The 17881-nt window shown below is 36.9% G+C and overlaps 1 protein-coding gene across 1 annotated transcript in view; it reads right to left on the bottom strand.

The window, feature by feature from the left end:
* Nucleotides 1–11477, bottom strand: part of TRPS1 (transcriptional repressor GATA binding 1) — a 222685-nt gene extending 211208 nt beyond the window's left edge. The window contains exons 1-2 of the mRNA XM_052651820.1: nucleotides 11441–11477; nucleotides 7220–8148 (exon numbers count right to left, since the gene is read on the bottom strand). Coding sequence (XP_052507780.1) covers nucleotides 7220–8148; nucleotides 11441–11477 — 966 coding nt within the window. The remainder of the gene's footprint in view (nucleotides 1–7219; nucleotides 8149–11440) is intronic.
* Nucleotides 11478–17881: the final 6404 nt, after the last annotated feature.

The raw sequence follows: 17881 nt of genomic DNA, 5'->3' as shown, positions 1-17881 counted from the left end.
TGTTTAATAAAAATTTATGGAAAATTTAATTATGCAAGTATAATTTAAATAATCTAGTTTTTTAGACTCTACAAAACACAAGAAGACTGATAAGTGGAATTTTTAAAGATTAAAGAAAGGAAGGAAGGGAGGGAGGGGAGAAGGAAGGGTATGAGAAGAGATGGAGGAACGGAAGGACAGAGAAAGAGGAAGGAAAGAGGGAAAAGAACAGAAAGAAACAGGAAAAGGAGAGGAGAGAAGGAGGTAGGAGTTGAGCAGGGAAAGGAACAGAAGGAAACAGAATGAGAAAGAAAATAAGCAAAGAAACCATTAAGAATGTGCTAAGAAAACATTAAGGGTGGAGCCGGGGAAGGAATAAAGAGGAAAGACAGGACAAATCGTTCCATTGTTTGGAGAGATAAAAATCAGGAAGACACCCAAGGCAACTGACATTTCCAGCCTGACTTGAAAATAGGAACCTAGAAAAAAAAGGACAGGAACACAAAGTTGTTTCAGGAAAACAGCTAACAACTTTACCTCTACACGTGTTGACTTTGAGATGCCAGATGGAATATCGAGGCAGAGCTATCGGAAAAGACTCTGATGCTGGGAGGGATTGGGGGCAGGAGGAGAAGGGGACGACAGAGGATGAGATGGCTGGATGGCATCACCAACTCGATGGATGTGAGTCTGAGTGAACGGGAGTTGGTGATGGACAGGGAGGCCTGGCGTGCTGCGATTCATAGGGTCGCAAAGAGTCGGACACGACTGAGCGACTGAACTGAACTGAACTGACTTGCCCATCAGCTGGAAAAACAGGTCTTAGAATAAGCTACTCTTTATTATAAGATTCCCAATATGTTACTGGACACATGAAAGAACGCATGTGCTCTTTGATATCAACAGGTCATCTAAATATTAAAGGAGCAATGCTGGACAAGCAGAATTCCTAAGTTCCTCATGGTAGCCCCAACTTACTTTGCTTTTAGGAGCCAGACACTTCACACAGCTCTGAGCACGTGATGGGGAATGACACAAATTAGACATGCTAAGGGCATTCTGAACGTCTCTGCCTCCACACCCATTCCTATACTTACTTGTAGGCAAAGAATAAAACCTAATTACAGAACTTTAAAAACATATGGAAACTGGATGCATCTCCTTAACATTGAATCTTCACAGAAAAACCAACCTAAATTGTGCCTCATAACCAGAAGAGGGGAATACAACTCTGAGATCATCTATTAACTCATAAATTCCTAAAAATAAGTCCTTCAAACAAGAGGAATATGAAGTATATCAAATACATGGACAAAGTGTCCCTAAATATGGGGATAAAAGACTGTATCCTTAATTGATGAAATCAAAATTTGGCCCTTACGCACTCTATCAGAAGTATTTTCTGTAGCCAACGTACCAGTGAAAATGAATCACAGTAATTGAAAAAGACATATCAGCAAAACTCATTACCTTTTCAATGATTTCAACCATAAGCTGCTAAGTCGCTTCAGTCGTGTCCGACTCTATGCGACCCATAGACGGCAGCCCACCAGGCTCCCCCGTCCCTGGGATCCTCCAGGCAAGAACACTGGAGTGGGTTGTCATTTCCTTCTCCAAGCTAGTAAGTTCAAATAAAGCAGCATCACACTACAGAGACTGGATAAGAGACCATCACAAAGTCCCCAAATTCAAAGTCTCGCAAAATCGCTGAAGTCCCCAAATTCAATGTGACTAGAGAATATGAATCAAACAGATCTAGCGTACCATCTTATATCTCCTCCCTTGGCCTGTTTGCTTTTCTGGTTGGAGTAAACTCAGTCTTACAGTTGAGAAGGCCTTATATCACAGCGGTTGTGAAGATATTTTCTATAGCCTATTTACCCTGGTTTACATCCCACTGACCCACTTCCACAACTCTGTGAACCTGGGCAGGTTACTTTCCTCTACGCTTACTCCCTCCTTTTCTAAAATGGACATAATGGTAGTGTCAACCTCAAGGGTTTTTATGAAGATGAGTTATTTAATACATGTACAGAGCTTAGGTCTATACGCAAATATAAGAATCCCTTAATAAATGCTAGCTATTATTAGGACTAAATCCAAAATTGGGGGAAAAAACAGGACATACATGTAGTTTTGATTATATAAGCTAAAAAAATAAAAGAAGGATTGGTCAAATTTAAAGTAATACAGAAAAATAAATTTTACATTTGATTTTGAATTAAAATTAAACAAGGTCTTCTTCGATATTCTGAACATGCTTATTAACACTGACTTTAAGCTTTAGAATCCTATCATGAAGAACTCAAGAGGTCTACGGGCTAATGATTCTCAGAAACAGACTCCATAAAGGAAATCAGAAAATGAAAGAGAACTGCTCTCCTTCTCCCAACTTTCCTGGGGTTAGTACACTCCATATGTGTCTGTGTCTCCAACAGCTGTGTATATGCTGTAATGACAATGACCCAAGAAACAAAAACACTGAATAATCTGCTGACTTGATATGGCTAGCAGAACATGCCATTTGGGGATAAAATTTTTTTTAAGAGTTGAATAATGCTAAATTGGATTGAATGCACGGATAGCCATGATTCCTTCTTCTAAACATTCTGCCTAGAGAGGAATACAAACAGTCAAGAAAGTGATACATGTTCTCCAAACGATAGCAAATAAACTGAAAATCCAAGAAGGGTTGACATTTATCAGTCTGACCCTCCTGTAACAAAGCCCAATGGAGATTTAACCATCATGCAGGTAAAAGGATTAGTGAAAATGGTCAAACTATTCTGTTCTACCCGGGTGGCTACATTATCCAGCTCAGTTATCTTCATGATGAAAATAACCTGGTAAATGCCAGAACTTTGCTTCTGCTTTGCTTTTACAGCCTTAGCTTGAGCATATGTTTTATTTTGCACACTTTATCACTTGTTAAAGAGACACAGTCCTGAAAAATAAGTATGGCTTCACAGACCAAACACTCTGTACTCTAGAGAGAATCTGAAGTGATTCAAGTCTCATTCACCAGTTTTTGGTTTTTTTTAAATGCAATTGTCCTCAACTCAGAAAAACAAAGCAAGAGAACCTCCTAAGCTCCACAACTTCCCCCTTGCTCCAGATCAAAGGAAACAGAAGGCAAATAAATAAATATTTGGAGGTTAAAATTCAAGAAAAGTCAAAATCAACCAAAATGAGATGAATGTTCTCTGGATTTTTCTCTTTTTTCCCCAGACCAAACTGTAATCCCCTGTTCAAAGGAGTGTATGGGAACATGTTAAGAACCTTATAAAGCTCATAGAGTTAAATATATTGAAAATACAAATACAGAAGATGACTTCCTAGCTTGAAAATCTGTTCTTCTTGCTTCTAACATGACATACTGTGCAATTCTGCTAAAAATATATTTATAAAACAGAAACGTAGTGCTCCTAGCTCAAACACAAGACAGTCACTGAGATTCTTCTGCTAACCTTAAAAATTTCTTTCAGGGTTAAAATGAATTTAGTAGCTGGCATCCTGTAGCTCCCTTCTTAGAGGCCTGAATAATGCAGAATAATAGGGAAGGTTTCCTAATATGTAAAGGCAACATACACATCATGAGCATTTATAAACTTGAGCTAGCTTAAACACTTTCCCGTGGGAAGCACAACTTGACAAGACTCCGGCTTTTATAACCTGATCTGAGGGCTAAGAGCTCCCCCATAAAGATGACGCAAACACCCTAATGCACCGCACATTAAGCCCCAATGAAACAGCAACATCCGTGTTTAACAACTCAGGCCTCCACTCAGCAATGGTTTAAATACAAGCATAATAAAGCAGATTAAAAAGAAAGAGGCTGTAATTACTTTTAGAAGAGCTCAATCTCTTCTCCTATTATTGGTGAGCCTTAAAGGCTGAACACAGGTAGCAAAAATTACATAAAGGGTTGCATCCATCATGTTGCATCCATTATTTTTAAAAATTTAAGCACAGTAATTGATAAAACATGCAGGGGAAATTTAAAAATTGAGAAAATAACATCCTGGTCAAGTCCATGAGTCTTAAGCTAGCCATTATATCTTTCCTTGTTTCTTCCTGGAAAAGATCAATATTTGTCTTCTGATTTCAGGGCTGGGTATGCTACCTCACGGTGTGGGAGGGGCGGGGGGCAAGAGGGATCTGAATTCAACAGGCTCAGAAATGCCTGTCTTGATTTTATGATGAACCTTTGAAATGATGTCCATTATCTGGCTGGAGATTTTTTGATTATGAAGGAGAAAAAGACATTCTTATTTGACATTTTTTTTTTTTACAAATCTGTAATTCTTTGACTTCATGATGTATAATAAAATTTACACAGAAGTGGAAACGGTCAGTTACAAACATGTCCAAACTTCAATTATTAAAGCCAAATAGATGTCAAATAATCTGAATTTGAAACTAGAAATCTTCAAATTTGTTTCAGTTATATCTTTTCCCCCCAACCCTATATATCATGCCTGCACTCAGGTCAGTTCAAATTATTTAAAACCATTCATGTCAAACCAAAATATAGATCAAAGCCACAGAGTTCTTAAGTCCTCTATTTTTGGCTTCTGTTCCTTTTTTTCTTGGCCTAAAATGTCATAAATCTCTCATTAACCACCAACTGTCCTGAATGTTAAAAAAAAAAGTTAATTGAAAAAGATGAATGAATTGCTCATCTATTACTTCAACTGGCTTAAATTACAGATTAACTTTAATAATTCCTGGAATGAAATGACTATTTCTCTGTAATCCTCATATTTACCAACATCTTTCTATCAGAATACACACAAGCCATTAATTTGCTATCAATTTCTGACAAAACTGCATTAAAGAAATTCTACAGTCAGCATTTTACTTCCTACAGCTTTTAGTCTCCACACAGTTCACATGCCAAGGAAAGAACCTCTCAAATGGCATTTCAGCAACACAAACATATGTGGATGAAAAGGAGGGGGCGGAATTCAGATGTGCTTTTATTCAATTTGCGCATATAGGGAAGCTATCTGATATTTATTTCAGCATAAAAATATTAATAAGTTATTTATCTTCAGACATGTTTCTACATCAACATCTGGTGTGTGTATGAAGTATTCAAGATTAGCATTTGGCCTAAAGTACATTCAGTGGCCTTTTCCCAAACTGAAGAAAGTTAACTCTCTTTAGGCTGGTTTCTCTCTCCAATCATTGCTTCGAAAGAATCATCCACTTTTTCCATAGATCGCTGTTTCCAATTTTTAACCATATTATTTCTCTTTGGGAGGGAAAAAAATTATTTTAACAAGATTATCTCCTTGAATGTGATGATCTACCATTTCTGTCTTCTTTACTGGGCGCTGCCGCAAGGATTTAGGAGACAGCAGAGTCTAGGATCAGCTGTTTTCTTTCTAGTTCTATTAGTTCAAACTCAGATAGCTCCCACATCTGTTTTATTTCTAAAATCACTGCCCAGGAAAAGTGTCCAGCTCATTCTACCCAAACATAAACTTTACTATAAATAACTAGGAACCTAACAAATAACTGTTTGGGGGAAATGGAAGTGTGTTTAAAAATCTAAATTCTTCCAAACTATAGGCCCTTAGTAATCTTGGTTTCAGAGCCTTCCTGACAGCCAGGATCAGCTTTCCTTAGAAGTTGTCCCCAGAGTGAACAAACTGAAACTCTGACCGGAAATCCAGGTATTAACATCATATTCCTCACTAATTGTAAAACACCATTTCACATACTAACATTATTCACTTCTAACCCTTTTATCTAAGACACGTATTTGCTTTCCAATCATGGTTTGACAGCAAAGTGTATCTGACATAAGACAGTGAAATGATCTTTAATAAGACAGCAGTTCAAAGCATGTAGCTTTCATGCATAATAACTATGTTGGCTTAATTTGCTACGCCACAGAAATCATTCTATTTGTGGAAATTCACAAAGTAAGATGGAATTTTTAAGAGAGCTTTCCAAAGATGAAACTGGAGTTTTTATATCTTCTTTATTTCTCCCTTAAAGTGATAAGACTGCCATTCTGACATTTTTAAAGGACGTGGAAATTTCTCTTCTGATCCCTCTTACAAGCATTGCAAAATATATTCACTACCTGTTATATATAACCTCTTCTCCTGCCTTTCTTAATTGGCACTAGGTCAAAAGAGAGGTCTAGAACAAATGTGTTATAACTACTGAGTTGATAAAAATAACTGATATTTTCAGGGATTGAGGAGGTCAAATAAAGTGTGATGCAATTTCATTAGTTCTCTGGTACTTCTTCTAATCACTCCTGAAGAAGGTTAACATTAAACCTAATATGTTTTGAAATCCCTGGCCTAATAATACAATAAAAATCTACAGACTATAACAGAAACTAATACACTTTCTCAAGCTGATCATCAGTGTCAACTATACTAAAATTGCTAAAATGAAATGAATACATTACTTAAGCGTCCGTTCTGCATTTCATTCTATTTCAAATGGTAGATTCTTTTTTCATCTCACATATGCCATAAACTAATACAGAGGGCAGATCAAAAAGGTATGCCATTTTTAATAAAAGTAGATATCTAAATTACTACTAAATGCTTTCATAAATTGCCATTTTCCTTAAATACAATAAGGAATGCTTTACTGGTCCACACCAAGGTCATTCTGGTGTCCCTAGTACTTACAATCACATTGACTTCTTTCTGAATCAATGTAAAATTTTATTTCCAAAGTTTCATTTGCAATTATGTTGCTTTTCAGTAGTACATCTCTGCACCCACCAGTGTGACCCAATTCTGGTCCAGTTCAGCGTAAAATCAAATCCTCATCCAAGACACAGGAAAGACTCTCCTTGAAGGAAAGACTCTCCTTGAAGGAAACACTATAGCCAATTTTTATAATCTAAAACTAGAACAAAGCATGAATTACTATCATGTCAAACCGTAAAGATTAGTGCCATTTTTGGAAGACTCTGAAAACATCAAATGACCATGAAATATGTTCAGAAATATGAAGCCTAGCTAATTCCATGAAAAGACTTTTCCCAGCCTAATAGAAATGTTGGGATTAGCTTCCATGATGAGAGGCTAAAGATAACTCTTGAACACACATTTGGATCAAACAAATGTGTCTGTCTCTTCTGCTTCATCAAGCAGGCTACCCCTTCGATATTGGAAGCTTGACTTTAACATGCATGTAAGATTTCACATTTCATTACTGATAACTTTCCCTGTACAAAGAGATCACAATACAAAGCACAAACCTGTACATCATAGGTCCCGTTTAGTAAAACAGGCCTTGAGGAACTGATATCCTGCAACACACCAGAAAGCACAGATCGGTTGACTTTCTGGAAGTCTTTGGAATGGCTGAACTGCACCATGTTATGAAGGGCCAAGATTTTGCTGTCCAGCTCAGCATCCTGCCTGGTGCGGTTATGCAGTCCTAAGTGATACTTTCGGAAGTGCTTAATCAGATCTGTGGGGTCGTTGCCATAGTAACCATATCCACAGATATTGCATTTAAAGTCCTGAAGCTCTGGAGACAGAGGTGCCGGGTCTGGGTTGTCATTAACCAGTACGTCAGTTTTCGATTTATTCAGTCTGACACCCCCATCTGAAGGCACTTGTGGGTTTTTTGAGGCCACTGAAACTGGGCTTGAGCCTTGACAATTGGCTTGACCACTCTGCGCTTGCCCTGTTTCCTCTGTAGCCTTCGGTGACATCTTCTGATCTTCCTTCATCTCCAATGAGTCCCCTGATGGGGTGCAGGCCATATCTTGAGGGTCATCTGCCTCTGCTCTTTGAGGAGACTTCAAGGGCTCACAGACTCCCCCAGCAGCTGGAGATGAGAAAGCCAACATATTTCTCTCTGTCACCTCATCATGTGAATAGGAGGGAAGGTTTCCTCCCTTACTGGGGCTTTCATAATTAAAGCCAGCCTTCTCACTCAGGACTGAGCTTTTCAAATCCTTCTTGCTGCTAGAAGATGGATTCTGGACATGCAAGCTATGTTCCTCCTTATTATTCAGTTCTGTAGCATCACTCTGATCCGTATTTTCTGACATCTGATCTGCAGAAAATTCTTTGTTCTTTCCAGGTCCCTTGCTTTCTGTACCGACAGGCTCCAGGGTCTGACCCTCGCCTTCACTAGCAATGTTTCTCAGAGGGGGGTTCTTTTTCCGGACCATATCTGTAAAAACACAAGGGGAAGGAAGATACAGGGTTATTTGAAATTTGCAAGCATGTAATCTAATCGAGAACAATTTCCTTACTCTATTCAAGGCTTTTTAAGGCACAGAACAAAAAATTGTCTCTAGGAAAAAAAAATCAGTTTTAAAAATAGCATAAAAGTGAAACTGAAGCCAACAATTTACATTCAGAATTATTTTTGTCACAAAGGGTGGCTCATTTATTACTTTAAAATGGTTTCATGAATATCAAGGTATTAACTATTATTACTAGCTCTATCCTTCCTATAAGTTAATCTTGCCTGGCAATTACATTTTTTGCTCAGTTTCTTTCTTCAGTTAGAGTTGATAGATAAATGTGTCTATATTTATCCATGTTATATACTATGTGTAATATGTACACATGTTATGTTTATAGAGTATATATAGTTGTTTATATTTACAGAATATATATTTTGTGTTTATTTATATTATATGTATATGTGTATATAAACAACTATAAAGTGAAACTCGATACTGTTAGACACCGTGCAACCAAGATATAAATATAGTTTTAACCAAAATATCCTCAGAGTCAAAAGACAGAAAGAGCATGTTATAAACAAAGTGAAAAATGACTCTTTACTTTTAGGAATGGAGGATAACAAACGTTTCATCTCTACCCTACCGATAAATTATGTTAAGCCCTCTTTTGAGGGGGCTTGCCTGAAAGAAGGGGGACCTGGTACACATCAAAGTGACCAGGCTGGGCTTTGCTAGTACTCCATCCAGCATGATGGAAACCTACTTAAGGTTTCCAGGCACAGTGTAGTGGAAACAATACCAATCCCACCATTAGGAACACAATGGAAATTGACAACTGACTTCAGGTGAACCACGTGACATTGTCATTCTGGCAAACTGTTAGCAGTTGCCTCTGGTACACCTTCACATGCTAGCTCAACTGTGCCTTTAGGGTCCACAGAAGAAAACTGAGGGGAGTCTAATGAATCAGAACTCTAAGGGAGTTATCTCTAAGGAGCTAAGAAACAAATTGTATCCTGTCAATAAAAGAATGCAGCAACAAAGCCTTGTGGAGAACTGATGGTCATGGCCTGTGTTCCTTAATTCTCCAACCAAACAACTGAAACGACTCTGTACACATCACCCCAACTGTCTCTCAGAAAAATTCACCTGTAGACCAATAAACCAAGCCTTCTTTACTAGCTGACATTACCACAAGGGCAGATTTAAGATAGTTACATCATGATTATCCAAAATGTCCTCTACTGGAGAATCCAAATCAACAGCACATTTTAGTTGTTCTCATGTATAATTTCTCTCAAGTGCTGAAGAACCACACTGGCTTTGGATATGCGGGTAAATCTTTGCTTGTGAAAAGCTGCTTATGCAAAATTTTTTTCACTAGATAGAATAAGGAATTGGTTAGAAAGTAAAAATTCACTTTTTTGAATAATGTCACAAATAGTATAACTGTACTTAAGAGAATACACTGCTTTTCTTATATTCCAGAAACATCAGTCATCAAATATCCATAGACTCTCTCACATAGAATAATAACAACCAAAAAGAAAACGCCTACCTATAGGATGAAAGGCTGCAGTTTCAAGGGAAGGTGATAGTCATGAACCATGTAAGCCAGCCTGGCACGGGGATAGGGGATGGAGTGTGGTCTTTACCTTGGTGTCACTATCACTAGCTCCTAAAGTTAACTAAGCCATGTAACCATCATTTAAAAAAAAAAATGGAACACTGGTTAAATAATTTCTCTTATAACACTTGCATTTTAATGTCTCATTTGTTGATGTTGACATTTTAGGAGACTTCTATTTTTCTGTCAGAAGAGACAGTGCTTGGGAACTTGTACCAATGAATGGAAGACTGGAAGGCAGTTTCACTGGTAGTCAACAAAGGGAAAACGAAGAAGGAAAGAAAAAAAAGAGAATAAAAGGGAAGCTTGAGAAATAAGCTAGGGCCTAAAATAAAAGAGTTTGAGTAAAAAATATACTGCTTTAACTTGACCTACAGAAAAGGAAATCCGAATTTACAGAGTATCAGCCATTCCTACATACAAAAATGTGATGACATCACGCCTTTCCCTCCAGAATTTCCTGTTTGTTTTTCCATTGGATTTAACATTGCTTCCATGATATAAATAAAATCCAACAGTGATGCACCAAAATGACATACATCAGCTATATAGAAAAGACAAAAATCTACATGAAAGTCAGGATTCATGAAGAAAAGAGGGTGAAATAATCCAATTCATTAAGATTATCCTTCCATTAAAATGAAAAGAAAATGGTTTATTTTGTTGTTGTTGTTTAATCACTATATCATGCCCAACTCTTTTGCAACCCCACGGACTGTGGTTCACCAGGCTCCTCTGGCCAAGGGATTTCCCAGGCAAGAATGCTGGAGTGGTTTGCCATTTCCTTCTCCAGAGGATCTTCCAGACCCAAGGATCGAACCCATGTTTCCTACATTGCAGGCAGATACTTTACCACTGAGCCACCAAGGAAACCCCAAAATGGTTTGTGCCCACATATCAAGGTCAAGGAGATGAGAAAAACAGTGAGATCTTACTAGCAATGGAACTAAGATAAAACATTTATTAGAGATGAACAGATAGTAATGTGCTAATAATTGAAAAATTAATATATTTTCCCAAAAATACATGGATCTTGCTAATTTATTATCATCATGAAGTAATTGGTTATAGTTAAAAAACTATTCAACAAGCATTTATCTTGATTGAGAGACCATATGATTTGCTTAAATTATCATCCTTCCAAATTTCAGCGCCTTCTTCCACCCAAGAACAGACCTTTACAACTCGTATGAGTCACTGAATAAGGCCCTTAATAATATACATTGCAAAGAATGTTAAACTGCTAAAACTTCAAAGAAGCATCAGAAAGGTCACTTAGTTTTTTGGGTTTTTTTTTTTTTTTTTTGCTGTGGAGGGAGGGGGCATGTTCTTTTTAGTTGCTTTTTTAAAAAAATCGTGGTTAATTTAGTTGACTACACTTTGAAGTAGTTACAGAAAAAATAATTTTTTACTGGAATGATATCGCCATAATTTTTCAGAATGACATATTATGTAAATATAAGCACATTTGCAATACTTTTAAGTGGAAGAAACTCCCCTAGCAACTCATAAGTTAGATACCATAAGACTAGACCCACCCTCAAGTTATTATCTCTAAGACAAATAACAGATTGCATGATGTTGTACTGTGTGCCAAGAACTTTTCCAGTTAACATTTTCACTTGAAAAAATAGATCACATACTTGTAAAATCATACCCAGCATTGACTTCATAAGGCATGTGGCTTTAGAGTGCTTTTTACAATTATTAATTCTATTAGTCAACTAGCAGGAGGGCTAATGCAATTGTCTTAGAAGATGCTCAGAAGACACAGAAGACATTTTGAGAGCTGATCTGTACATCTGCAAAACAAAACAAAACAAAATTTTCCTTCCTAAATGATGTAAACATATTTGAATGGATCACACCTAAAATACATTAATATGCCAGCACTGCAGGCTGCTTGAAAGATACCTGATAAAAGCAGGAGCAAAGCTTGGGCAAGATTTTCTCCCTCTGCTGGGTTTTAATAAAGCAGCAGGAGAAGGAGGAACACGATATAAAAGATTACAGAAGTCATTTTCACAGCTGACTGTGATGTTGGCAAAATTAGTTAAGCTTGAACTCCCCCTGAAACCTAAGAATCACAATACTTACCTATACTGGGGTGGGGATAAAACATCTTAATTAATAATTATAGAGGGGATCTGCTTCTGGAAAAGATACAAAGTACACCTGCCAATGCTGCACAGTCACAGCTAAAAGACAGGGAGTGGTACCCATTACCAGCTTCCTCCAGATTCGTAGTACCAGTGTATGTATACCGTGAGGCTGAGAAGAGAACTATCGCAATGTCATAAGGAACTCTGTATCAGATCTAAGTACACCTTACCAAGAGTTACAGAAATGTTACACGTTATCTGTTACCTTTTTATCTATTTTGTAAGTGTTATATTTTCATTTTCATAAATACAATTGTAAAGCTATGACTGAACCAGCATTTAATCATCCTTATATCATCATTTTTAAATTGTCTGAATGAAAGTTTTGGGGTAGGATCATAATATAATTGAACAGATGTACTGTGTGTGTGTGTGTGTGTGTGTGTGTGTGTGTGTGAATGTGAATGCCAAGTCCTTTAGTCTGTATTAGACTCTTTGCAACCCTATGGACTAGAGCCCAACAGGCTCCTCTGTCCATGGAATTCTCTAGGTAAGAATATTGGAGTGGGTTGCCATGCCCTCCTCCAGGGGACCTTCCCAACCTAAGAATCGACTCTGTCTCTTGAGTCTTTTGCACTGGCAGGTGGGTTTTTTACCCTTGGTGCCACCTATGAAACCATATATATATGTATAATCAACATCAGTGTACCTTAGTCATCAGTTTTGGCAACTCTTAAACTTTTTCATTCTATTATACAGCAATATTCCTCACACTGACTCCCACAAAATTTCAAAATGCCAATCAAAGTAGGTCCACTATAGACAGTCATTTAGACAACAGGGCAATATATGAATAAAAAGTGAATGGACAAAGAAGCTGAAGAATCTGAATGGCACTACAAAGCTCAAAAGTGACAACTTCAGTCCTCTGTTTAATTATGAGATAAAAACTGACTGGGGAACTGGCTAGGGATGCAGAGGGTGATAGTGAGCACTCCCATATTTATATCATTTTCCACCTATACTAACTCATGAATACTATTATGTGCCATGACAGCTAAGCAGGTTCAAAATAAATTTAGCTCCCTAAAAATGCTCTATCTGTATTAATTTTTATTACTGAGATATGAAATCCCATTTGCAAAAAATCTCAATTTCTATTATTTCCTCCTATCTTAAAACTTAAATCTAAAAGTTTTCTTTGCATTTTTAGTGAGAGAGTTTACTATAAGAAAGAAAAAGGATACCACACTATTTCTGTGTTGCAGTATTACTTGGACAGGTTTATGCAGTGGAAATAATCAGCATTAGAGCTTAAAATAGAATTCTAGTAACTACTTTATCTCACTGATTAAAATGCTTAAATATACAAGGAAAAAAATTTTTTTCTATAAACAACTGTGACTTATGTTCTCAAAATGGCACCTTTAGAACCAAAAGAATATGTTTTCTATTATTACCCAGATATTCTGAACTGCCCACTATTTAGTTTTATTTCATCCATATGAATATCTAAACGTATACACACATGCATGCATACATGCGTGCATGCTAAGTCACTTCAGTCGTGTCCGACTCTTTGAGACCCTATGGACTGTAGCCCATCAGGCTCCTCTGTCCATGGGATCCTCCAAGCAAGAATACTGGAGTGGGTTGCCATGCCCCCCTCCAGGGGATCTCCCTGACCCAGGAATCAAACCCATGTCTCTTACGTCTCCAGCAGTGGCAGGCAGGTTCTTTAACACTGAGCCACCAAGAAAGCCCATGTACACACATATATTTATGGAATACACTTGCTCAAAATAACCCTGTCGTAGATAATCAAAATAAATATCCTATCAAAGGAATAAACTCTCACAGTAATTTTAAAAGAGAGCTGAGATCACACAACCATTCAATGCAGATGAGGGTGAAGTTTCAGTTCCATTTGAAGAGAAACTCCTTGAAGGTAAGAGATAACTCCTCTACGCTCTTTGTGGCAACTTGATCCTAAACACAGTAAAGAATCAAAACCTCTTTAAGAAGGTAGAAGCGTTACAGAGACCATGCAGCCAGTTTCTGAACCTGATTCAAATCATCTGCTGATGTAATCAAGGGCAAGCCCCTTTCTTTCTCAGAACCTCTCTACTTATGTGTATAACGAGGGAATTATAATAAGTTATTTCTAACCTGCACTCTGCCTCTGAGACTCTATGATGATGCTGGCTAATGGCTTAGGCACTTTATAGTTTTCCCATTACTCAATTTCCTTGAAAGACTACAAAACACTAAGCCATCAGCAACTAAGGGTGGCCTAAATATCACTGATACCTACCATTCACTTCTCCATTTCCTCCAACTTCCATTCATTCATTCAACAACTGTACATCCAGCATCACCTATGTGGTTGCTGAACACAGAAAGCAAGAGGACTTCACTTTTAATATTTGTCATCAGTTTAAGAGAGGAAGGATGTTTTTCAAAAAATAAAGAAAAAATTATATGGAACTTCTTTTGCTCAAAAAAAAAAACCTAAAATGAGTACCTACCTATCAAGTAAGGCACAAATATTATGAGAAATCAGCAAATGCATACAGGCAATGAAAGGGAATTAAAAGTAACTTTGGAGTGTCACTCTCCAAGTTCCAAGTATGTATTTTTTTAATTTTTTAAATACTTTTATTACAATAATTGTGATTTTTGCCATAAGCCAACATGAATCAGCCATGGGTGCACATGTGTCCCCCCATCCTGAACTCCACTCCCTCCTCCCTCCCCACCCCATCTCTCTGGGTTATCCCAGAGCACCAATTTTGAGTGCCCTGATTCATGCATCAAGTTCCAAGTATGTATTTTTAAAAGTTCATTTAAGTTAAAAAATAGTACTGATGAATATCCTTCAAACTATGTAATGAACAAACACTAATGATATGAAATTTGGTTTATATATATATGTATATATAGTATATGTGTATAATATACATAAAACCTGAACAAAACTGATAATTAGAGAAGCAAGATGATGTAATCTCACCTCAATCTCTAATCCTGCTGAGTATGATTTGAATTATAAGTAGCAGTTCTTATCATCATAATATATAATACCAGATGACATCTTCTTCTTGTTTTTCCAGATCATAAAACTCTCAAGGATTTAAAATCAAAGCTTAACACAAAAAGAAAAGATATGATAGTCTTCTCCTTAATATATGTTTCTTCCAGGCTTGTTTGTATCAACAGCCCAAGAGTATTGAGTTATTAACTACACATTTCTTGTAGCGTTTATTAAAGAGAAAAATAAAAAGGAAAGAAGAAAAAAAGAAAAGCAAACTGTTTCTTTTGATCAAAAGTCCCCCACAAAGAATTTAAAGAATTAAGCAAATGATAGCAAAATAAAAGGAAGGTCGACTCTTGGGCTCTTGGCAAACTAGATAGCTTCCATATGAACAACATATAAAGTTCAGTTTTTAAAGAACATATGTGTTTGCTCATTGGTTTAGAGGGAAAAAACTTGAATCCTGTCTACTCCGTATATACAGATCAAAATCAGATCGCTTAAGTGAACTATAAAACGCAAGAGGACATTGTTTATCCAATCGCAAACCCAAGAATTGCTCGAGTTTAAAGTTTTCTGTTTCTACTTCAATGGTAGGTCACTTTTTTTGTAAACTGCTTCAGACTTCATAAACCCAATGTCAAATTCTGTTCTTTGCTATCCATGTCTATTTAATTTGCTCTCTCTGAATTGATTATTCCTGAATCTTTAAAGGTATTTTTGGACATCTTAAATCCTTTTGAGATTTAAATGTCATCACCTTCAAACAACTCCCATCAAATAAATCTCTTATTAATTCACATCAAATTAATCCATAATGATCACTTCTATTAACATATGCTTCAGAGCACAAAGCCCATTAATAGTCATCTGGACACTAGAACTAACCAGAGCTTTAGTGAGATAAAATGCACACTATTTAGATATCCGATTTCAAAGAGTTCTGATGCTGGCCCAAATACATTTTATTAGGCTTTTATTTCATCATGCTATGTGCTCTATATTTTAAATATCTCATATCAAATGTACTAGTCTAGGTAAAAGGAGATAGTCGACTAAATAAGTAATAATGTCATATTTGCCAAAATGAGTATCCATGTATATATATACATCTTAGAGAAAGAATTTCAGTAAGTACTTACTATTAAACAATTACAAAAAAAAACTGGGGGGGGTGGAGTTTGACTTTAAAGACTTTTAGACATTTAAAAGTCTAAATGAAACTGTAGGATATACCTGAAAAAAATGAAGCATGCGCCTACTTCATTAATGGGAAAACTGAAACAGAGTAAGTGTACATTATGGAAAATCAAAGAGAAAGGATCATTATTTTCCCCTTCATAACAGGTGAGAGGCAAATGTATTAAAAACTCTGATTTGAATAAGATCACAATTTCACTAAGCAAATTAAGAAACATTACTATTCATTGCCCATACATATGTCATTCTTCCTTTTGTTTTCCTCTCCAAGAAAAAAAAAAAAAAACAATTTAAAAAAATCTACAATGACAACTGTTGATTCAAACAGGCCAATCCGACTTTGCATGTTTGCCTGAGCCAGGCTCAACTTTATCCTTTCTTCTTTGTTAAACTGAGACTGTTCCAACTGGTCCAAGGGCAAAGACCCAAACATAGCACTTCAGTTCAAAAAGAACAGCTCATGGAAAAGTATGCATGCATCTCTTTATCTAGATGGTTATGAGAGAAATTGACATTTCATTTGTATGTAAATTGGATTTCTACTGATAACAAAAATAATTAGTGTTGTGCTCTGTAGGAATGCCTTTGACTTTCTTCCTAGCATTTGCCAAAATACATCTTTGTATATTAAAGGTAGTTTACTTTTAATATATCAATGTTGCTTTGTCTGTTTTCCAATCTGTTGTTCAATTGAAAAGAAAGTCTCAATTACCTAAATCCAGCTCTGTAACTGGCAAACAGCTGTCTCAGTCCTCCCATAAGAAATCTGTATCAGTCACTGCAAATCCATTTGGTAAATTAACATGCATGTACAATATGGTGAATCTAACGGATGCATGCCATGACAATTCAATAAGAATGCTCACCATCGTCACATAACTGCTTAACCAAGCGTATTAGGCAGAGTTTTGGCTCATGTTTTAAAAATCATTTGTTTTTGGCTGTGCTGGGTCTTCACTGCTATGCACGGGTTTTCTTTTTAGTTGAGGAGAGCCAGGGCTACTCTTCATTGCGATTTTCTTCATTTTTTTAAGAGTACAAAACCAGATACAAGATTAAAACAATTGCCATGAAGGATATTGAGAGCTAATACTGGTTTTATATATAAGAAAGCAAAAGTCGCTCAGTCCTGTCTGACTCTTTGGGACCCCAAGGATTATACAGTCCATGGAATTCTCCAGGCCAGAATACGGAGTCAGACACGACTGAGCAACTTCACTTTCCCTTTTCCCTTTCATGCATTGGAGAAGGAAATGGCAACTCACTCCAGTGTTGCCTGGAGAATCCCAGGGACAGGGGAGCCTGGTGGGCTGCCGTCTATGGGGTCGCACAGAGTCGGACACGACTGAAGCGACTTAGCAGCAGCAGCAGCAGCAGCCTTTCCCTTCTCCAAGGGATCTTCCCAACCCAGAGATCAAACCCAGGTCACCCGCACTGCAGGCAGATTCTTTACCAGATGAGCCACAAGGGAAGTCCTTTGTGTACACACACGCACACATACACACACACACACACACACACACACACATACACACATTTTAAAATATTAATTTATATTATATGTAGTTCTGTGTTAACTTCACTTTCTGTGTTAAATATAATTTTTCATAATATGAAATTTAACAAATGTCATATATAACTCATAATAATGTGTATATATATATATAAATGTGTATGCATATATACAAATGTATATGCTGCTGCTGCTGCTAAGTCGCTTCAGTCGTGTCCGACTCTGTGCGACCCCA

This window comes from Budorcas taxicolor, chromosome 14, assembly GCF_023091745.1.
Source record: "Budorcas taxicolor isolate Tak-1 chromosome 14, Takin1.1, whole genome shotgun sequence".
NCBI classification, from domain to species: Eukaryota; Metazoa; Chordata; class Mammalia; order Artiodactyla; family Bovidae; genus Budorcas; species Budorcas taxicolor.
Note: the sequence above shows the minus strand (reverse complement) of the source record. Positions and strands in the feature narration are given on the sequence as shown.